The 15,488-nt window shown below is 40.8% G+C and overlaps 1 protein-coding gene across 1 annotated transcript; it reads left to right on the top strand.

Annotated features, from left to right (window-relative positions):
• The first annotated feature begins 1,020 nt into the window (after nt 1-1,020).
• Nucleotides 1,021-15,213, top strand: LOC138674179 (C2 calcium-dependent domain-containing protein 4C-like). The gene is made up of 2 exons (XM_069762090.1): nt 1,021-1,057; nt 13,915-15,213. The coding sequence occupies exon 2, from the start codon at nt 13,982-13,984 to the stop codon at nt 15,149-15,151; it is 1,170 nt and encodes a 389-aa protein (XP_069618191.1). The 5' UTR covers nt 1,021-1,057; nt 13,915-13,981; the 3' UTR covers nt 15,152-15,213.
• The last annotated feature ends 275 nt before the right edge of the window (nt 15,214-15,488 follow it).

The following is a 15,488-nucleotide window of genomic DNA, read 5'->3' as shown; positions in this document are numbered from 1 at the left end:
ATCCCTAACATTATTTGCCTATAGGAAACCTTTTTTGTGCAATTCATAGAAAATCTGCATGGAAGACACAGATTTTTTTCTTGTGCTCAATTTATGATTCTTGTGAACATACCCTAAGAGTAGTTAAGGATCCCATTTAAATGATTGTGTCTCCTAGGAGGAAAGTGATTGTGCTGCATTTTAGGTATTTTTTTATATCTTAAATCAGAGCTTAAGTATACAATTTATTTGCTGACCATGTTAAAATAATTATTTTTAGTCCTATTAGTCTTTCTGAACGTGATGTCAAATGTGCACATTTTTTCTTCATGTTGTGTAAAAATCTGTAGTTTTCCACTGATTTCCTGAGATACAGGATCAGATCCGTTGGCTAGAATTTGCACTTGGCTCACCTTCCCTCTAGATGTGGTACTAAGCTGACCCAGCACCTTCCTTTTTAACTCCGTTGTTAAGGTGACCGATGAGGTTGCGCTGATGAACAAAGTACACGTCTCACTTCAGCAGATACAGTTTCCTGTAAGGCGCAGTTGCAAGGAAGCACATGGAAAGTCCTCAGGTTCAGTAGATCTTTTTAAATGCACCCTAGTTTATTTGTCATACATCATATGATATGCCCAGTAAATTCAGCATTTGCATTATATCCCATAATTGCTGAATGTGCACAAATTAACTATAAAGTTTTATCATTTATAGACTGGCTTGTACCTGAAACACTTGTGTTGGATCACGTTATTGAGCGTGACAATTGGCTTTTTAAAATATTTAATGTATAAAAAATTTCTAAACAGAAAAACTGAAAAATAATTGGCCATAGCTATATTAGAACACATTCTAAGTTTACAGGCATTGAATAGGTTAAGAATAGGAAGAGCTGTTGCAATCGTCCTGGCCGAGGGGTTGTGTCCAGGTATGGTAATGAGCTCTTGCCTTATTGGATGCAGTCTCAATGTTACATCTACCTATTAATAGGGGAATAAAAAACCTTCCTGGTGCCTGACCTCACCTGTTATACTGATACCTCCACCATGGCACCAACATGCTGCTGCGATTCTGGCTGGTAGGTCTTTATTTCTTCATTACAATGTCTGTAAAAAAAACTTTTATCTTATACTTTTGTAACATTTTATTGGATGCAAGCTTTAGACTGTAATCACAAATCTGTTGTACACATGTGTGCTGTATTCCTTTTTAAATGAACAGCACAAGGACCAATAGAGTTTCAGTGATCCATACATCAGTTTTAAATACTGACCTGTGTATCCAGTCACTGAGACATAGAGCATATCCTAATCTCATCTGCTTTGTGGACCAAACATGGCCATTTAAGACAATGGGGATCCAATAAGAATGGATGAAAATTGAAGACATACTTTGTACTTCAGTTTTACATCCTTTTTCACCTGATTTCAACTGATCCATTGCTAAGCGTTATTGCATCAAAAAAGTGAATCTAGCCTAAGGCTGTGTGCACATGTTGCGTTTTTTTCGAGTTTTTTTTCGCGTTTTTTCCCGATAAAAACGCTATAAAACCGCAAAAAAACGCATACAATAAGCATCCCATCATTTAGAATGAATTCCGCATGTTTTGTGCACATGATACGTTTTTTTCCGCGAAAAAAACGCATCGCGGTAAAAACCACAGCAAAAAATGCATTGGGAAGTGTCCGGAAAAAAATGCAGCAAAAACGCTGCAAAATCGCGGCAAAAACGCATGCCGTTTTCTTGCGGATTTCTTGCAGAAAATGTCCGATTTTTCTCAGGAATTTTCTGCGAGAAATCCTGAACGTGTGCACATAGCCTAAGCCTGAAATTAGATTCGATGAAATGATTTCAGGCTTAGAAATGATTTCATAGTATTTCTGTAACATCAAGTAATAAAAATTGCATTTATATTTTGATCAAATGAGACAGAATTAGTTCCAGTGCTATTTCTCCTCCCAATATGATGCAAGCTTATGCATAGAAATTATATTGTTCCGTAACCCAACTTACGTAAAAGTATTTCAGTAAATGAGTTTTACTAAATAAGAAGATGCACACTTTAGTCAGTGTTATATGTCTGTTGATTTATATAAGCTAAGGCGTATATGCTATATTTTTCAAGCTTCACAGTTTTTTAGAGCACGTGTGAAACAGAAACTCAGCCCATCATTTAGGAAATCCAGTCATATCCTATGAAATATTTCACTTTGAAAGATCACATCAGTGACAAGTGTTTGATTTCGAATTGAAATAATTCTGTAGGACATATAAGCCCCTCTTCAGATGTTAAAGAAAGCCCTATTAACCTCAACAATAATGTATATAAAATTGACAAAACAAAGAATATAGACGGCACCAGGCTCAAAATGCACCCAATCTTTGACGCAAAGCAGCACAATGTCTGCGCAGGATTCGTGTAGCAAGCACAGATAAAGCAGACTACGGCGGTGCTCCACATAGAAAAATCAAGTCCATTCCATATAGTAAAAAAGAAGAATATGTGGCACTCACCCAGAAAAGCTGCTGAATTAAAGTCCTTTATTCATGCTGCGATAAAACGGAACACTTTTGGAGAGGCGGCTGGGATCGGGAGATGGTGCTGGGAGGAGGAGAGGTGGACGACGATCGTTTCGCGCAAATGCGCTTGACCTGGACCCGTTGAAGCGCATTTGCGCGAAACGATCGTCGTCCACCTCTCCTCCTCCCAGCACCATCTCCCGATCCCAGCCGCCTCTCCAAAAGTGTTCCGTTTTATCGCAGCATGAATAAAGGACTTTAATTCAGCAGCTTTTCTGGGTGAGTGCCACATATTCTTCTTTTTTACTATCAACAATAATGTATTTGTAATTATGTGTGAGATCCAAAGTAAAAAAACAAACACTTGGATCTTTCAAAGGGTTTTAGTTCCATATAGAATTCATTTGATTAAATCAATGATCTTTTGAAATCACAGACTTAAAGGGATTGTTCAATGAAAACAAGTTATCATATGCATAGTAGATAGATAATAAGTTGTTCATTGGTGGGAGTCCACCCAATGGGATCCATACTGATTGTCAGAATAGGATATTTTTATGTGCCCACATTGCGGATTCATGTGCAAATTTTTCCGCACCGTTTTTGAAAAATCCGCAGGTAAAATGCATTGCGTTTTACCTGTGGATTTACCGCAAATTTCCTGCATTTTTTGTGCAGATTTCTCCTGCAGTTTTACACCTGCGGATTCCTATTGAGGAGCAGGTGTAAAACGCTGCAGAATCCGCACAAAGAATTGACATGCTGCGGAAAATACAACGCAGCGTTTCTGCGTGGTATTTTCCGCAACATGGTCACAGCGGATTTGATTTTCCATAGATTTACATGGTACTGTAAACCTGATGGAAAACACAGCGGCCAATCCGCACCATGTGCACATAGCCTTAGGAAGGAGCGGCAGTTCACATGCTTCACCACCACTCTATTCTTTGCCTAAAGGGTTGCCGAACTTTCCACTTGGCTTTTTTCAGCAGCCCCATAGAAAATTAATGCAGCAGTGGCCGGGCATTCAACCTGCCATTGCATTTGGTAAGGGAATAAAAATTCCTACAGATTTAGCTTTCTGCGGCACTGCTGTTTCCCATGTACTTCTGAGTGGGTGAGCTGACTTTTTTTCGCCTTTTTTCTACAATTACTGATTTGTTTCCTCTGATTTCTGGCTTTGCAGTTGCATCTACGACATACCTTATTTATGGTTGTCCACTGCTTAGTAACTGTTTAACTGAACAAAGTCTTATGTTGTTACCTTACCATCTGTTCATGTTAGCTCTAGTTACAGAGTGTGGTTTAAGGATCTCACAATATACAGTAGGGAAAATAAGTATTTGATACATCGATGATTTTGCAAGTTTTCCCACCTACACAGAATTGAGAGGTCTGTAATTGTAATCGTAGGTCGACTTCAACTGTGAGAGACAGAATCTAAAATAAAATCCAGAAAATCACATATTATTATTGTTTACATAATTAATTAGCATTGAAATAAGCATTGAAACAATAGAAAAACAGAACTTTAATATTTGATACAGAAACCTTTGTTTGCAATTACAGAGGACATACGTTTCCTGTAGTTCTTGACTAAGTTTGCACACACTGCAGCAAGGATTTTGGCCTACTCCTTCATACAGTTCTTTCCCAGATGTTTCAGGTTTTGGGGCTGTCGCTGGGCAACATTGAGTTTCGGCTCCCTCTAAATATTTTTTTATTGGGCTCAGGTCTGAAGACTTGTTAGGCCACTCCAGGACCTTGAAATGCTTCTTACACAGCCCTTCCTTAGTTGCCCTGGCTGTGTATTTCAGGTCACTGTCATGCTGGAAGACCCAGCCACGACCCATCTTTAATGCTGTTACTGTGGGAAGGAGGTGGTTGGCCAAAATCTCACGATACGTGACCCCATCCATATTCCCTTTGGTATTGTGCAGTTGTTCTGTCCTCTTTGCAGAAAAGCTCCCCCAAAGTATGATGTTTCCCCCACTATACTTCATGTTTGGGACGGAGTTATTGAAATTGTTCTCATCCTTCTCCTTCCTCCAAACACGGCAAGTGGAGTTGATACCAAATAGTTTTATTTTGGTCTCATCTGACCATATGACCTTCTCCCATGCCTCCTCTGGATCATCCAGATGGTCATTGGCGAACTTCAAATGGGCTTGTACATGTGCTTGCGTGCGCAGGGGGACCTTGTGTTTCCTGCAGGATTTTAATCCATGGAGGCGTAGTGTGTTACTAGCGGTAATGTTTGAGACTTTGGTCCCAAATATCTTCAGGTCATTGACAAGGTCCTCCCGTGTAGTTCTGGGCTTATTCCTGACTTTCTCAGAATCATCCTTACCCCACAAGGCAAGATCCTGCATGGAGTCCACGACCGAGGAAGATGGACAGTCATCTTGTGTTTTTACATTTTCTAATAATTGTGCCAACAATTGTTGCCTTCTCACTAAGCTACTTGCCTATTGTCCTGTAACCCAACCCAGCTTTTTGTGGGTATTCAGTTTTGTCCCTGGTGTCCTTAGACAGCTCTTTGGTCTTAGCCATGGTGGAGAGGTTGGAGTGTGATTGATTGAGTGTGTGGACAGGTGTCTTTTATACAGGTAATGAGTTCAAACATGTGCAATTAATACAGTGAAGAGTAGGAGAGCTTCCTAACCCCTTTCTGACATTAGACGTACTATCCCGTCGAGGTGGGGTGGGCCCCTATGACCACCGACTGGATAGTACGTCATATGCGATCGGCAGCGCTCACGGGGGGAGCGCCGCCGATCGTGGCTGGGTGTCAGCTGCCTATCGCAGCTGACATCCGGCACTATGTGCCAGGAGCGGTCACGGACCACCCCCGGCACATTAACCCCTGGCACACCACAATCAAAGATGATCGCGATGTGCCGGCGGTATAGGGAAGCTTCCCGCAGGGAGGGGGCTCCCTGCGGGCTTCCCTGAGCCCCCCGCAGCAACGCGATGTGATCACGTTGCTGCGAGGGTCTTACCTCCCTCCCTGCTTGCTCCAGGCCCGGATCCAAGATGGCCGCGGATCCGGGCCCTGCAGGGAGGGAGGTGGCTTACCAAGTGCCTGCTCAGAGCAAGCACTGTGAAGCCTGCAGTGCTGCATGTCAGATCGGTGATCTGACAGAGTGCTGTGCACACTGTCAGATCACCGATCTGTGATGTTCCCCCTTGGGACAAAAAAAAAAAAGTAAAAAAAAAAAAATCCAAATGTGTAAAAAAAAACTAAAAAAAATATTCCTAAATAATGAAAAAAAAATATTATTCCCATAAATACATTTCTTCATCTAAATAAAAAAAAAACAATAAAAGTACACATATTTAGTATCGCCGCGTCCGTAACGACCCAACCTATAAAACTGGCCCACTAGTTAACCCCTTCAGTAAACACCGTAAGAAAAAAAAAATGAGGCAAAAAACAACTCTTTATTATCATACCACCGAACAAAAAGTGGAATAACACGCGATCAAAAAGACATATAGAAATAACCATGGTACCGCTGAAAACGTCATCTTGTCCCGCAAAAAACGAGCCACCATACAGCATCATCAGCAAAAAAATAAAAAAGTTATAGTCCTGAGAATAAAGCGATGCCAAAATAATTATTTTTTCTATAAAATAGTTTTTATCGTATAAAAGCGCCAAAACATAAAAAAATGATATAAATGAGGTGTCGCTGTAATCGTACTGACCCGAAGAATAAAACTGCTTTATCAATTTTACCAAACGCGGAACGGTATAAACGCCTCCCCCAAAAGAAATTCATGAATAGCTGGTTTTTGGTCATTCTTCCTCACAAAAATCGGAATAAAAAGCGATCAAAAAATGTCACGTTCCCGAAAATGTTACCAATAAAAACGTCAACTCGTCCCGCAAAAAACAAGACCTCACATGACTCTGTGGACCAAAATATGGAAAAAATTATAGCTCTCAAAATGTGGTAATGCAAAAAATATTTTTTTCAGTAAAAAGCGTCTTTCAGTGTGTGACGGCTGCCAATCATAAAAATCCGCTAAAAAACCCGCTATAAAGTAAATCAAACCCCCCTTCATCACCCCCTTAGTTAGGGAAATATTGAAAAAATGTATTTATTTCCATTTTCCCATTAGGGCTAGGGTTAGGGCTAGGGTTAGAGCTAGGGCTAGGGTTAGGGCTAGGGTTAGGGCTAGGGTTAGGGCTAGGGTTAGGGCAAGGGTTAGGGTTCAGATTACATTTACAGTTGGGAATAGGGTTGGGATTAGGGTTAGGGGTGTGTCAGGGTTAGAGGTGTGGTTAGGGTTACTGTTGGAATTAGGGTTAGGGGTGTGTTTGGATTAGGGTTTCAGTTATAATTTGGGGGTTTCCACTGTTTAGGCACATCAGGGCTCTCCAAACACGACATGGCGTCCGATCTCAATTCCAGCCAATTCTGCGTTGAAAAAGTAAAACAGTGCTCCTTCCCTTCCGAGCTCTCCCGTGTGCCCAAACAGGGGTTTACCCCAACATATGGGGTATCAGCGTCATCAGGACAAATAGGACAACAACTTTTGGGGTCCAATTTCTCCTGTTACCTTTGGTAAAATACAAAACTGGGGGCTAAAAAATAATTTTTGTGGGAAAAAAAAGATTTTTTATTTTCACGGCTCTGCGTTATAAACTGTAGTGAAACACTTGGGGGTTCAAAGTTCATCACAACACATCTAGATGAGTTCCCTGGGGGGTCTAGTTTCCAATATGGGGTCACTTGTGGGGGGTTTCTACTGTTTAGGTACATTAGGGGCTCTGCAAATGCAATGTGACGCCTGCAGACTATTCCATCTAAGTCTGCATTCCAAATGGCACTCCTTCGCTTCCGAGCCCTCCCATGTGCCCAAACGGTGGTTCCCCCCACATATGGGGTATCAGCGTACTCAGGACAAATTGGACAACAACTTTTGGGGTCGAATTTCTCCTCTTACCCTCGGGAAAATACAAAACGGGGGGCTAAAAAATAATTTTGGGGGGAAAGTTTTTTTTTTAATTATTTTCACGGCTCTGCGTTACAAACTGTAGTGAAACACTTGGGGGTTCAAAGCTCTAACAACACATCTAGATGAGTTCCTTAGGGTGTCTAGTTTCCAAAATGGTGTCACTTGTGGTGGGTTTCTACTGTTTAGGTACATTAGGGGCTCTGCAAGCGCAATGTGACACCTGCAGACCATTCCATCTAAGTCTGCATTCCAAATGGAGCTCCTTTCCTTCCGAGCCCTCCCAAGACCTCACATGACTCTGTGGACCAAAATATGGAAAAAATTATAGCTCTCAAAATGTGGTAATGCAAAAAATATTTTTTGCAGTAAAAAGCGTCTTTCAGTGTGTGACGGCTGCCAATCATAAAAATCCGCTAAAAAACCCGCTATAAAGTAAATCAAACCCCCCTTCATCACCCCCTTAGTTAGGGAAATATTGAAAAAATGTATTTATTTCCATTTTCCCATTAGGGTTAGGGCTAGGGTTAGAGCTAGGGCTAGGGTTAGGGCTAGGGTTAGGGCTAGGGTTAGGGCTAGGGTTAGGGCAAGGGTTAGGGTTCAGATTACATTTACAGTTGGGAATAGGGTTGGGATTAGGGTTAGGGGTGTGTCAGGGTTAGAGGTGTGGTTAGGGTTACTGTTGGAATTAGGGTTAGGGGTGTGTTTGGATTAGGGTTTCAGTTATAATTTGGGGGTTTCCACTGTTTAGGCACATCAGGGCTCTCCAAACACGACATGGCGTCCGATCTCAATTCCAGCCAATTCTGCGTTGAAAAAGTAAAACAGTGCTCCTTCCCTTCCGAGCTCTCCCGTGTGCCCAAACAGGGGTTTACCCCAACATATGGGGTATCAGCGTCATCAGGACAAATAGGACAACAACTTTTGGGGTCCAATTTCTCCTGTTACCTTTGGTAAAATACAAAACTGGGGGCTAAAAAATAATTTTTGTGGGAAAAAAAAGATTTTTTATTTTCACGGCTCTGCGTTATAAACTGTAGTGAAACACTTGGGGGTTCAAAGTTCTCACAACACATCTAGATGAGTTCCCTGGGGGGTCTAGTTTCCAATATGGGGTCACTTGTGGGGGGTTTCTACTGTTTAGGTACATTAGGGGCTCTGCAAATGCAATGTGACGCCTGCAGACTATTCCATCTAAGTCTGCATTCCAAATGGCACTCCTTCGCTTCCGAGCCCTCCCATGTGCCCAAACGGTAGTTCCCCCCACATATGGGGTATCAGCGTACTCAGGACAAATTGGACAACAACTTTTGGGGTCGAATTTCTCCTCTTACCCTCGGGAAAATACAAAACGGGGGGCTAAAAAATAATTTTGGGGGGAAAGTTTTTTTTTTAATTATTTTCACGGCTCTGCGTTACAAACTGTAGTGAAACACTTGGGGGTTCAAAGCTCTAACAACACATCTAGATGAGTTCCTTAGGGTGTCTAGTTTCCAAAATGGTGTCACTTGTGGTGGGTTTCTACTGTTTAGGTACATTAGGGGCTCTGCAAGCGCAATGTGACACCTGCAGACCATTCCATCTAAGTCTGCATTCCAAATGGAGCTCCTTTCCTTCCGAGCCCTCCCATGCGCCCAAACAGTGGTTCCCCCCCCACTTATGGGGTATCAGCGCACTTAGGACAAATTGGACAACAAATTTTGGGGTCCAATTTCTCCTGTTACCCTCGGGAAAATACAAAACTGGGGGCTAAAAAAATAATTTTTGTGGGAAAAAAATTTTGTTTTATTTTTACGGCTCTGCATTATAAACTTCTGTGGGTCAAAGCGCTCAAAACACATCTAGATAAGTTCCTTAGGGGTCTACTTTCAAAAATGGTGTCACTTGTGGGGGGTTTCAATGTTTAGGCACATCAGTGGCTCTCTAAACGCAACATGGCGTCCCATCTCAATTCCTGTCAATTTTGCATTGAAAAGTCAAACGGCGCTCCTTCCCTTCCGAGCTCTCCCATGCGCCCAAACAGTGGTTTACCCCCACATATGGGGTATCAGCGTACTCAGGACAAATTGTACAACAACTTTTGGGGTCCAATTTCTTCTCTTACCCTTGGGAAAATAAAAAATTGGAGGCGAAAAGATAATTTTTGTGAAAAAATATGATTTTTTATTTTTACGGTTCTGCATTATAAACTTCTGTGAAGCACTTGGTGGGTCAAAGTGCTCACCACACCTCTAGATAAGTTCCTTAGGGGGTCTACTTTCCAAAATGGTGTCACTTGTAGGGGGTTTCAATGTCTAGGCACATCAGGGGCTCTCCAAACGCAACATGGTGTCCCACCTCGATTCCAGTCAATTTTGCATTGAAAAGTCAAACGGCGCTCCTTCGCTTCCGAGCTCTGTCATGCGCCCAAACAGTGGTTTACCCCCACATATGGGGTATCGGTGTACTCAGGACAAATTGTACAACAACTTTTGGGGTCCATTTTCTCCTGTTACCCTTGGTAAAATAAAACAAATTGGAGCTGAAATAAATTTTGTGTGAAAAAAAGTTAAATGTTAATTTTTATTTAAACATTCCAAAAATTCCTGTGAAGCACCAGAAGGGTTAATACACTTCTTGAATATGGTTTTGAGCACCATGAGGGGTGCAGTTTTTAGAATGGTGTCACACTTGGGTATTTTCTATCATATAGACCCCTCAAAATGACTTCAAATTAGATGTGGTCCCTAAAAAAAAATGGTGTTGTAAAAATGAGAAATTGCTGATCAACTTTTAACCCTTATAACTCCCTAACAAAAAAACATTTTTGTTCCAAAATTGTGCTGATGTAAAGTAGACATGTGGGAAATGTTACTTATTAAGTATTTTGTGTGACATATCTCTGTGATTTAATTGCATAAAAATTCAAATTTGGAAAATTGCAAAATTTTCATAATTTTTGCCAAATTTCCATTTTTTTCACAAATAAACGCAGGTACTATCAAATAATTTTTACCACTATCATGAAGTACAATATGTCACGAGAAAACAATGTCAGAATCACTGGAATCCGTTGAAGCGTTCCAGAGTTATAACCTCATAAATGGACAGTGGTCAGAATTGTAAAAATTGGCCCGGTCATTAACGTGCAAACCACCCTTGGGGGTAAAGGGGTTAAAGAAAAACAGGTCTGTGAGAGCCAGAAATCTTGCTGGTTGGTATGTGATCAAATACTTATTTCATGCAATAAAATGCTATTTAATTTTTTTTAAAATGATACAATGTGATTTTCTGGCTTTTATTTTTAAAATCTCTTTCATAGTTGAAGCGTACCTACAATAAAAATTATAGACCTCTCCATTATTGTAGGTGGGAAAACTTTGAAAATCAGCAGTATTTCAAATACTTATTTTCCTCACCTGATATACTAACCACAATGTGTGTTATAATATGTGCTGTATAGATGGCCCTATATCAAGGCAGGTATTGGAATTCCTTACTGAATAATAAAAAAAGAAATCCAGTAAAAATTAATTTTAGATTTGTAAGAAAAATCTGAGAAGATTACTTTAGTGTAGATAGTGATCTAGAGCTGCCACTGATTTCTTTTTAGACAAAACATCTCTATCAAGTCTTGAAACACCTTTTTGGCACTGAGAATTTGACATAATGGAAGATTGGATTATTGTGTTAATCTGTTTTCCCCTAGTCCAACAGCAGCACAATATGGGGTTACCATGCCCCTGTGTGGTAACGGGACAAAGTGGAATATTTAATGATTTTAAGTAGTCCCAGCCCCTCATCTTCCCCAGGAAGGGGGAAGCATCCCACAAGCCATCAGTTTAATAGCATGACATTAGTAACACATACTTTACAGGGTGGTAGCCTTGTGCTGCTGTTGGACTAGGGGAAAACAGATTAACACAATAATCCAATCTTCCCCCCTACGTCCACAGTAGCACACTATGGGATCTAGCATGTATTCTTTATTTGGGAGGGATTGAGACTGGGTCTAGAATAGATCTGGGAAAGGTGGTAAATAGAGCAGAGGAAGCTTTTAACCTATAGTATTTAAAGAAAGTCATTAGTGTTGGCCATGTAGCTGAGCGACATATGTGGTCAATAGTCACCAGATCCCTCTCAGCTTGGTTAGTAGATACTGCCCTAGTTGAATAGGCAGAGGTGAACTGAGGAGGTGGAATGTTGGCATTTTGATAGCACAGTCTAATGCAATCACAAATCCATCTAAAAAAGGAAGGTTTTGAGGCCTTCTTCCCCTTGAACTTTCCTGAATGAAGTACCAGGAGGTTGTCATCCTTTCTGAACGCCTGAGATCGTTCGAGGTAAAACTTTAGACATCTTACGATGTTGAGAGTAGAGAGATCTTTTCCCTGGCGTCTTCTAAGGCAAGCAGAGATAGCTGAACCTGGACTCTGATAGTACCAGGTTTAAGTCCTCTGTCAAATCCATCCTGCAAGAATTCCAAGATCTGTGGGATGGAAGGTTCTCCAGGGTTGATGGATCTCCTTGAGCACCAAGAGGAAAACATTTTCTTTATCCATGCGTAGGCCAAGTTGGTTGCATCACTCCTAGAGTGAGCTAGCGTATCCAACACCCTTTTTGAAAACCTTTAGTTTTCAATATGGGGCGGTCAACCTCCATGCTGTCAGATTGAGAGCTCTCAGGGTCTGACACAGAACCATCCCCTGAGAAATCAGGATCTGTTGGAGGGGAAGCTTCCATAAATGACCCTGGCTCATTGTCATGAGGAAAGTGAACCACGATCTCCTTGGCCAGAATGGTAGGATGTCTATGACAGACACCTAATCCTGAAATTCACAGTCTTGGCGTTCTCCCTGGTCGCCATCAGGTCGCTTTCTGGGTGACCCCACCTTAGTAAAGTCAGTCTGAACACCTCTGGATTCAGTGACAGTCTAGGAGTTATTTCTATGCTATTGTTTGCACAATACAAGCACATCACTAGAGAGGTACTCCACAGCGATGTCATGGGTTCTAAATAGTGTTATGTACAGGACTCTACCAAGTATTGTGCATATCAGACTGAATGACGTGTCCAGCTGCAGTTAACCCTGCTGTCACGTGAACATTGATACTAGGCAGAAATCAAAAGGTCATTGTAATCATTATGATGTTTTTTTTTTCTATTACAATATAATTTTTGGCCTACAGAATCCACAACAAATGCCAAAAGTGGTCAAATAGGATTTTTTTGTTAGGTTCACTTAGGCTCCATTTTTTGTTAACCGTTATAGTATAACAAAACCACTACCCTGTGTGCCAGGCAGATTTATGTTGTATCTGTCAAAATCTGAAGCATTGAACACAATTTGCACAGAGCATTAGTTGCATCATAGCGTAACATACTGTGATGACACAGCGTTTATTCTTAATTATTAGTGATGAGCGAATATACTCGTTGCTCGGGTTTTCCCGAGCACGATCAGGTGGTCTCTGAGTATTTGTTAGTGTTCGGAGATTTAGTTTTCCTTGCCACAGCTAGATGATTTGCAACTACTAGACAGCTTGATTACATGTGGGGACTCCCTAGCAACCAGGCAACCCCCACATGTACTTAGGCTGGCTAATAGCTGTAAATCAAGCAGCTGAATCAACAAAAACTAAATCTCCGAGCAGTCATAAATGGGGGCAAATGTCTGTATGGGGCATCTTATCCGGCCATGTGCAGCATTATATGGGGCAGTTATCTGTATGGAGCATCTTATGGGGCCATAATCCACATTTGTGGAGCATTATACGGGGCAAATGTCTGTATGGAGCATCTTATGGGGTCATAATCAACATTTGTGCAGCATTATATGGGGCATATTTTAATATGGAACATCTTATGGAGCCCATCATAAACTGTATGGAGCATTATATGGGGCTCCTGATTCAATATGGATATTCAAAAACACTTAACCTACTGATGTCTCAATTAATTTTACTTTTATTGGTATCTATTTTTATTTTTGAAAATTACCAGTAGCTGCTGTATTTTCCACCCTAGGCTTATATTCGAGTCATTAAGTTTTCCCAGTTTTTTGTGGCAAAATTAGGGGGGTCGGCTTATACTCGAGTATGTACGGTATATGTTATTTTTTTCCCTTTAACTATGGGGCGTTAACAGAGATTCTTCTGTGGAGTCATTTACTTTTTTCCTTACATGATGTTGCCCAATTATAAGAAGGTTGTGACATACGGGGGAATAACAGAAAAGTAGGTCCGATCCAGCTTTCTTAGTGTGACGTGGTAAGACTGATATGTCTATCTGGATCACACAGATCTCACTGCAAGCAGCTACTGTGATCACAAGCGCTGGGGAGGCAAACAGTTACATATTATTAGCAATTGATTGTAGTCATAAGGATACTTTAGATGTTTTAAATATGTTACTCTTAAAAACTGTGGATCTGTTTTCATACCTAATGATTTTCTCTTCTTATGTTTCAGCACATCCAGCCTCCTTTTAACGTGTGACTGTCGATGTCACTAAGCTTATTGTGGCCAGAAAATTTGTATGCTGACCATGGTTGGAAAAGAGAAGCCCCGGCATTATCTTTCCACTTTTACAAATGTCTTGACACCAGATAGCATTCCTGAATTTTGTATACCTCCTAGGCACCAAACTCACAAAGAGCTAAATTCAGGTACTCAGTACCTGTCCATTCCTGACCTCAGTATGTCGATGTTTGAAGCAGCAAGACCAAGTTTATATGACACTCATACCATTCAAGTGGAGAGTGTGGAAGATACTCTAGAAGGAGAGAATACTAATGCTGATCCTCAGTCACAAGCTGCTTTGTCATTGCCCCATCTTGCAAAAACACAGACCTGCTATGGTTTCTGTACCTTGCTGGAATGTCCAAATACAAGAAGAAAAGAATCACTGTTTCACAATGACCCTGCTAATCCACCTATTTTGCTACCTCGATCTCGCTGTAATACTGTATCTTGTAAAGAAATTGCCTTACCAAACTACTACAGCACATTGAAGTTACGACCTCTTAAACGCTCTGGAACTTTAGATAGCGACACAACTTCTTCAACTGACTCATCTCCTTTTAGCTCTCCTCTGCTCCATAGATCTTTCCCAATTAAATTGTTAAAATCCTTCAACCAGGAAAATAAATTGTCTAGGGCCTTTAAGGTCGGCTATAAGTCTTCTGCTCTGAGAAACAGTTCAATCTCAACTGATGAGGATAGCTCAACAGACAGTAGTCCGTGTATCACCAGAAGAACATCCCAGGAATGGGCATATGACTCTCCTGCACATTCCACCAGTGGTTTGCTGTTGTCCCCTGGACAATTCCCCGTAGATAATGCTGTAACTCTAGACACAGGAGGAATCTTAAGGCTGTCCACTGAATATCGACCAGAAAACCTGAGACTCCGTATTCGTCTTGTCAGTGCAGAAGGACTGTATAAACAGTCCATAGATCCCAAAAACATCAGCTGCTACATTTCCATATCATTAGTACCTGGCAAAAATCAAAAGCAAAGAAGTACCCTGATTCGCGGAAGCCGCAGCCCAATCTTCAATGAAGATTTCTTTTTTGAGGGTCTAGAGCCTCAAGATCTCTTCCAGAAAACTCTAAAGATAAAGGCCCTAAGTAAGAGCTGTGGAATAAAAAGAGAAAATATTTTGGGAAGGAGCAAACTCCATCTTCTTAATGTTTTAGTGCTTTAAGACTTTCTACTAAGTTTGCACTAAACTTAAATAAAATATTCAATTGTATTTCATGATTTTGTATCTACGTATTATTCCTTTAGATATAGCATATGCTCAGTTCCAAGATTTTATTTCTGTGCAGTTTCATACAGCAGGTCATCCATTTTGCTGAAAAATTATATGAAACAGTACATGTTTTCTTTTCCTCTAGTTATTCCTAGACATAAAACTTTAACTTAGAGTTACACTGCTTTATAGGTCTATTCATTTCTAACATGAGCTAATATTATAGAGTTGACCTTTTGCCTACTTTACAAAATTTTGGGCTTGATTCTTTAAAATTTTCATATCAGAA

The sequence above is a fragment of the Ranitomeya imitator genome, chromosome 4 (genome assembly GCF_032444005.1).
Source record: "Ranitomeya imitator isolate aRanImi1 chromosome 4, aRanImi1.pri, whole genome shotgun sequence".
Lineage (NCBI taxonomy): Eukaryota > Metazoa > Chordata > Amphibia > Anura > Dendrobatidae > Ranitomeya > Ranitomeya imitator.
This window is presented reverse-complemented; position numbering and strand designations above follow the sequence as displayed.